Source organism: Gaeumannomyces tritici (genome assembly GCF_000145635.1).
Source record: "Gaeumannomyces tritici R3-111a-1 unplaced genomic scaffold supercont2.149, whole genome shotgun sequence".
NCBI lineage: Eukaryota > Fungi > Ascomycota > Sordariomycetes > Magnaporthales > Magnaporthaceae > Gaeumannomyces > Gaeumannomyces tritici.
In genome coordinates, this window is record NW_008804693.1 from 1 (window position 1) to 7,453 (window position 7,453).

General features: G+C 58.3%; 3 protein-coding genes across 3 annotated transcripts; 1 reads left to right on the plus strand and 2 right to left on the minus strand.

Annotated features, from left to right (window-relative positions):
* Positions 1–1,059: 1,059 nt before the first annotated feature.
* GGTG_14132 (hypothetical protein) lies at positions 1,060–2,316 on the plus strand (the record flags this gene model as incomplete). Its single annotated transcript, XM_009232060.1, has 1 exon — positions 1,060–2,316. One exon carries the CDS (start codon positions 1,060–1,062, stop codon positions 1,381–1,383), a length of 324 nt encoding a protein of 107 aa, XP_009230324.1. The 3' UTR covers positions 1,384–2,316.
* Positions 1,978–3,590, minus strand: GGTG_14133 (hypothetical protein). The gene has a single exon (XM_009232061.1). It carries the CDS (start codon positions 3,440–3,442, stop codon positions 2,120–2,122), a length of 1,323 nt encoding a protein of 440 aa, XP_009230325.1. The 5' UTR covers positions 3,443–3,590; the 3' UTR covers positions 1,978–2,119.
* Positions 3,591–5,663: 2,073 nt separating this feature from the next.
* On the minus strand, positions 5,664–7,360 carry GGTG_14134 (2,3-dihydroxybenzoic acid decarboxylase). The gene is made up of 2 exons (XM_009232062.1): positions 6,487–7,360; positions 5,664–6,367 (listed from the first exon to the last, which is right to left on the minus strand). The coding sequence occupies exons 1-2, from the start codon at positions 7,191–7,193 to the stop codon at positions 5,899–5,901; spliced, it is 1,176 nt and encodes a 391-aa protein (XP_009230326.1). The 5' UTR covers positions 7,194–7,360; the 3' UTR covers positions 5,664–5,898.
* Between the last annotated feature and the right edge of the window lie 93 nt (positions 7,361–7,453).

A 7,453-nucleotide genomic window follows, 5' to 3' on the forward strand; every position in this document is an offset into this window, starting at 1 on the left:
CTGCCGGGCGGTCTCGCCCGTGCATCTGACGCTCCCCGCTTTCTGCCGGGCGGTCTCGCCCGTGCTCCTGACAATACCCTTTGCAAATAAGTCTGCCCGGGTTTTTTGGTGGGCGTGGCCAAGGGCGTTATTTTGCATAAAGATATAACCTTGGCCTTAATCAAAACCCTTACGCTTGCACCATTGGATCCAACCGTCAATAATAAGAACTGTATGTGCCTAGTAAGTGTTTCCTTTAATCGTGCCCCAATCCTTTTCCCAAAAAATACCCGGGCCTTTGCCGGCCAAACCAAAAAAACAACCCCAAAACATCCAGCCCTTCCTTCTTTGTATTTTGTCAATAACGCAAGTAAAATTAAGGCCTTCCAAAGGTAACCGGGTAACCATTATTTTCCTATGCCGGCCGGGCTTAACCCAAATTTCGTTTAACCAAAGGATTTTGCCCCAATCTTCGAATGTCCAATAAAAGTGTTCGTAAGCAAAAGCAAACCAAAATTAACGGTTTTTTTCGCTAATCGGAAGCTTCGGATAAACCGCGTATCTTTTGTATCCTCGGCGGCGAAAGGCTCTTCGAACTGCATATGCACCAAAAAGCCCGTTAAAAAAGATTAAAGCAAGCTAAAAAAAAAACATACGTCGATTTTGCTTGGAATAGGAGATGAATTCGATAAAGTCGTTTGTTTGTATTTCCGAAAATAAGCCCGGCCGGCCGGCCCGGGGTTAAACGAAAGGAACGTTAATTGCAATGCGCACTTAACTGCGAGAAAAGCCCGTAATTTGCTCGATTTGGGCTTGGGTATACTTTGCATTTTTATACAAAGTCCGCACACGAAATCGGTCGTTGTTTGTTAATTGTTTTTTAGCCATATTGGATGCGTTGGATAAAAAAGAAAATGGAAGGGGTGGGGTGCACAATACGAAAATGCACGCGTTTAATCGATTAAAACGCGCCCGGGCTAATTCGAATTGGTGCATAGCCGATTTGTAAGTAATTATTGAAAAATATGTGAGCTAAGCCTTATTTGGTAAGGGCTGAAAATAGCCTACCCTGGTTGCAACATGCCCCACGGCGAAAACTTTTGCCTGACACCTCCGTACACATTCCCTAATCTGCAAGCCGCAGCCGAGAACGTTGGGTGTCGGATCTTGGATGGTAATATCCGGGCCGCCGCTTGGCAGCTGGATCAGCATCGTAGATTGCTCGACATGTGGTTCAGGGACGGTCACGTGGCTCGGGAGGAAGTATCAAGCTTAACCTGCAAGCGGGGCGTGGGCCTAGCGCTGTGGAGTCAAGCCCTATTAGGCGCGGACATTCTGCCTCGGGAGTGGGTCAGGATTGTTGGCGCCTTTTTTTCTTTTCTTTTCGCATGTGGTCGTCTGTAGGTATTGCGCAACTGGTGGCGTTCACGCCGTTCCATCTCCGTGCTCGCCCTTTTGAACTGGCGCTAACCGTCGGAGCAAGCGCCCATCGGAAGGACAGTAGTGGCTGATGCGGTATGCAAGAACATGAAGGTGACGCAAAAAAAAGAAAAACTAACACGAAAAGAAGAAAGAAGAAAAAAGAAGGCGCAGGCAAAACGAAGCAGGCTAAATCAAAGAAAGCAAAGAAAGGGCCAAGAGGTGGGCTGAGTTGACCCAAACGCAATTGGTTAGCTTTGTCCTGCACAATTTCCGGGTGCGTCGCGCGCCAATCCCACCCACACACGCCCCCTCTTGCGCATGCAAGCGAAAAAGGAACGGTCGCGATGCCAAGAAAGAGTGAGGGGTGGTGTGGTGACGGTGGTGGCCCCACGACAAAGCGAAACGAGTCCGAGTGCATACAGGAGGGAGGAGACCCCCGAGACATGGGGACTGAGCGTTCGTGCGTGAAACAAACTACAGAGCCGCAAGCGAGGACCATAATTCGGAAATCTACGTGGGAACTCAGGAACAAGGAATCAAATGAGAGACATCACGTGAAGTCAAGGACCATGTTGTAAGGGGTGGAAAATGGAAATTAGGGGTATTTGCCAACTATCTTCAGGTATCCATCATATTACATAACTTGATGCCCAAAAAGGGGATGAAGATCTTCCGTCATGTTCAGTCACAAAAGAGAATGCTTCCTGCTGACACCATTTTACAGGGCCAGCCAGGCAGCGGCCGCGAAGAGAGACGCAGCCGCGACGTTGGCAAAGGCAACACGGCCGGCGCCTGCGGTGACCGGGGGAGGCTTGGGGGCGCCAGTGTCGGTGGGAGGCTTGACGATGGCGACGGTGCCGTGAGGAGCGCTGCCACCGGGCTTGCCGCCAGTGGGGAAGGGAGCAGACTGAGTGGGCTTGGGGCAGCCAGGGCAGACCGGCATGATGACGGTGTGAGGGCCCGGGATCGGGGTCTTGGTGGTGCCCGTGGGCGCAGGCGGCAGAGGCACGAAGCCGCTGGTAGGGTGGTCAGGCGGGCAGTAGGTGGTGTACGAGGTGTGCGTGGCGGTCACGATGGTGCCGTTGCCGTAGTGAGGAGTGGGGTTGGCAGTCGTGGTGGGAGTCACAGTCGAGGTCGGGCTCACAGTCGTGGTCGGCTTCACGGTCGTGGTCGGGTTCGCGGTCGTGGTTGGCTTCACGGTAGAAGTCGAGGACGACACCGGGGGCTTGACGCTGCCAAAGGGCTCTCCGGTGACGGGGTCACGGTACCAGTTAGCGGCCGGGTCGCCCAGGCACTCGCCAACGGTGACGAACTTGAGGCCCTTGGCGCGGGCCTGGTCAATCATGCGCTTGACGAAACCGTTGGCGGTGAACTCCTGGACATCGTGCGACAGCGAAATGTACGAGTTGGTCGCAGGGTTGGCCGACGACATGGCCTGGGTGAAGATGGTATCCGAGTTGGTCTGGACGTCCCAGTCAAGGGTGTCGAGGTTGTAGTCGACAACGTGATAGGCAAGCTCTTTCAGAACCGAGTAGCACTGCTCGTCGCAGGCGGTGTAGGGGGGGCGGAAGTAGGTCGGCACGAAGCCGAGAACGTCGGCGAAGATGGCCTCGTTCTTGACCAGCTGCTCCTTGATCTCGGCGCGGCTGATGGTGGTGAGATCGGGGTGGCTGAAGGTGTGCGAGGCCAGCTGGTGGCCCTCCTTGTGCATGAACTTGACCAGGTCGTGGTACGCCGGGCGGGTCAGGCCGGCGAAGGGGCCGTTCTCGCCGACGATAAAGAAGGTGGCCTTGACACCCTCGCTCTGCAGGGTGTCGACAATGGTCTTGGTGAGGGAGCCCGGGCCGTCGTCAAAGGTCAGGGCGATCTTGCCCGGCGTGGTGCAGGGCGAGACACCAAGACCGAGGCGGGAGCCCCAAGGCACGCTGCCGAATAGCGGCCTCGGCATATCCCTAGCCTCCAGGACGGAGGACGTGGGGACAGCCACGGCCAGCGGCGCGAGAGCCGCGAGGGTAAGGAGAGAAACACTCTTGAGAGACATTATGGTATGTAAAACCGCGAAGCAAGCTGGTTGGAAAGACGAAACGAAGGACTGATCAAAAGATGATCTGAATGCTGTATAGCGAGAGACAAAGGTCGGTTTGCGGGTGGGGAGAAAGAAGGGGAGAGTGAAGGCAAGCAACGACGAGGCCCTCGACTTATAGATGCAGGTTGGATGCCACACCATGCAGGTACCACGCACAATGGGGATATTACCAGGGGCAACGAAGGGGATGTGACTCCTGTACGTTGGCTACCACCGTGCCCACTCACTCTCCCTACCCCCCCTTGCCTCAAGGCTGGCTCGCCCGTCCACCCGGGATCATCTTGCCGCGGTCATCTCCTACCGCACCAATGCTGACGGCGCACTGATGAGTCCCTGTCGATTCCTTGGTCTTTTCCATCTGTCTGGGCTTCGGGGAAGCCCAGACAGACTACTTGCCCGTCCACTCGGAGTCTTGCCAGATTCTTGGGACTGAAGCGAGATTCGCCGTTGTGCGGGCATCCCCAGGTGTCCGAGCAAGAGCACCGTTGTTCTTTTTCTTCTTTTTCTTCTTTGTCTGTTGCTGGAGCTAAGCCCTCCAGCTTGCCGCCCTCTTCGTCCCAACGTCTGGCTGTCGAAGGCAGGTAGCATGCAACATCCCTCGTGAAGTGGGCATCACGATGCCTTCCCAAGCCTCAGACAGCCGTATTCATGCTGGCGGGACCCAGCCCTTGCAGTTGTCCCTTGTGTGTATTTGTCCAGTCAAGTGCCACTAGGTAGACACGAGGGCCAAGATGCTCTCCTCCCCACCAGAAATGGGCCGACAACCGATGACACCTACTGCACACTCACTTAGGGCAGCGTTAGTGGGCGATATTTTTGGCACAAAGAGACTGGGTGACTTGCCACTTACCAAATGCGACCATCGCAGCCATGTAGCCACCCAGGGGCAGCCAAAGCGCGCAAATTTCTTTCTCCCTCCTCGCTCTTTCAAAGAAGAGGGGCTCGCCAAGACAAGCTAGTGAAGGCTGCCCCTAGCATGAGCGAACAAAGCGGCGGCTCGCCGGCGCGAGAGAAGAAAAAACCGACACGAGAGGGCCATCTTCTTGGCATCGCTGGCTCCTGCGAGTGAGCGAGCGAGGAGGCGAGAAGGCGGGAGAGGTTGCACCACCGTCCCCCTGATTAGCGCCGACATGGGCCCCCAGAAACCCACACCTCCCTCGTGACGGCCAGTTGTCGCGAGCCGCGTAGGATTACGGAGTGAGCCTTGGAGTGGGGCTGTTGCCTATCGATCGGGCTGATAGGGAGGTGCGCTGCAGTTGCGACATGAGCCCCAGAACCATTGGTTGAGAGCGCCTGGCTGCGACCCACACCCGCAGGGCCACAAGGGGTTGGGAGAACTTGCTCCAGTCTGCGCGCCCGAATCTAGCGATTGATAATTGCAGGGCAGCTCAACCCAGCAAAAACGTGCCCGCCAGGGCTGGCACAGGCAGCGAAGCTGCTTTCGATATTCGGATCCGATCGGGTCAGACTTTGGGTGCGGGCAGCACGCGCAGCCGACCAGGCGAGGACCCCGTTGATCATCCCGTCCCAACAGCGCCCGCCAGGGGACCACAGGGACCACGCTCAGGGCACCACGCTCTCAAAGCTCGGGTTCCCAGCCGTCATCGAGCCGTCGACCGAATAACAGCCGGTTTCCCAGGTGCTTATTTTTCACACCTAGCGAGTGCAACATGATCCTTCGGGACCCAGAGCCCTGCCTCGCCCAATCTCATTCGTCCATCAGCATCACAAGCTACGCGACGGGTGACGGGTGGCCTCGCTGCAACACGCTCTCATGCACCTGTGCGCGGCCTACGGATGGGGACCGTTCAGCCGCCAAGAGGTTCTCGTACCATCTAATCTTGTGCACCTCATGCTTCAATGCGTGCCACCCACGAGCCCGCTTGGTATGGGGCCGATGCCCGGGCTGGAACTTCCGGGACTCGCTCCCAGGGTCCACCCACATGTTGTGGATTTCCTCGGGCAGTGGTCGCCCCCGTCTGCCTTCCCCAACCGTCAGAAAGGAACCAGGCGTGGGCGTCCGGATCCATCAGCATGCCGTCGAAATCCACCTCTAGACTCCTCAGTCCCTCCCCCAGCAGATTCGCCCCATGGCCCGCAATGTCGACATTGCTGTTGGTCGTTGGTGGACCCAAACCGCCATCATATGGACTCGAGGGTCTGCAGGGCCCAAGACTTTAACATTGAGTAACGGACATCGGGCACCTACTAGAATCGGTCGGTGAGAAAAATAACTTTTGCCTGCTGCCGAGCCTCTTTTGCGCCCTGGAAAAGGATCAAAAAGAGCCTCATTTCATGCCTCTGGCGGGCTATGGACAAGGTTCAGGCGTCTCGCCCACCAACGCCAGCCAACTAACAGCTTTCCCGCACATGGAAAACAAACACCGAGTTTCGGGGTAGACTGGCCACAGTCACTCCTTCATCTCCAACCGCTTGCTCCAGCTCCTGTTGTACAGCCCGTACTCGACCTCACTCTCATCCCCCTCGCGGAGCCCGAGCCCGCCGACACGGCACTCGCGGGGGCTCATGGGCTTAGCGGCGTGGGGCCCGCGCGAGTCGGCAAGCCGCGAGAACACCCCGAGCGCGTTGTTCCGCCCCATGTCGACGAGGTCGGCGGCGCCGACGGCCCGCGCGACGTGCTCGTCGAACCAGACGCACCCGTTGGGGATGCTCTCAAAGGGGTAGTCGACTGAGAACATGACGGCCCTCGCGCCCACCTCGTGCATCGCGCACACTAGCGCCGGCGTCGAGAAGTGCCCCGACGTTGTGATGAAGAGGTTCGTCCCGAAATAGTCGCGCACCAGCTTGTCCCCGGCCATGGGCATCTGCGGGAACCGCGCCCGGTTGAGCTTGTGGTCGATGCGGTAGAGATCATATGGGCTTTGTGACGTGTGCGCGTCCGTGTTCACGTTAGCCGCCTGGGCTTTTCTTTGCCTCTGCCTGTCCGTTGCCGCCCAGTCTCCCTCCGGGCTGGGCGGGCAGGGGTTGTGTGAACCTACATGTGCTCCCCCATGTGACCAATAACTATCTTGAGGCGCGGGAACCGGTCTAGTACCCCGTTGGTTACGATCCCAAGAAGGTGCATCCCCACTCTGTGCGCATAACCCAGCGCCGAGAACGCCAGCCAAGGCCTGCCCCTCCACATCTGCTCCGTGATAAGCGGTGTCGCCTCGCGTGGGTGCAGGTAGACCGGCACGTCGAGCTCCTCGGCCGCGGCCCAGAAGACGTCGTACTCTGGCCCGTCGAAGAAGATCATCTGGTTCTTGTCGTCGGCGGGGCCGGTCTGGTAGTCGTTCAGCATGACGCCCACGAGGCCGCCCCCGGTTGGCCCGCCGCCGTTGTCGCCGAAGCGGCGCCGCAGCTCCCCGGCCGCCTGCGCCGGGTCGTGCATGCTGACCGACGCCAGGCCCGCGAAGCGGCGCGGGTTGCGCGCGACCTCGGCCTCGAGCCTGTCGTTGGCTAGCGACGCCAGCGCCGCCGCCCGGGCCGGGTCGGCCACGCCCTGGGCGCCCGGCGATGAGAGCGAGAGCACCATCAGGTCGATGCCGTTCTCGTTCATCTGCCTCAGCCGCTCCCCGTGCACGTCGAGCAGGTTGGCCACCAAGTCGCCGCCAATGACGCCCTTGGGCGCCAGCTTGGACACGTCATAGGCCTCGAAGTTCTCCTCGATGGCCCACGCCTCCTCGAGGGCGATCTTGCCGTGCATTGCGGCTTTCCGTGTCTCGGTTTACTCTTTCTGGCGCTCGGCCTAGCTCTTTTTTGATGATCCGTGATGTGCAGCATAGTGGCGCCGACGGACTTGACCCTTCTAGTACTCGCCAATGAGTGAGGGTTTTGGCTGCCAGTGTCCGGCGGTACTGTTCCGCAAGGACCATTTCCCCGCATCTCGCTCGGATCCATCCGGTCACACGCCTGGCGGGTCATCCGGCATTGCCATCATCGCATCGCAACCTGACACCAGCCTCC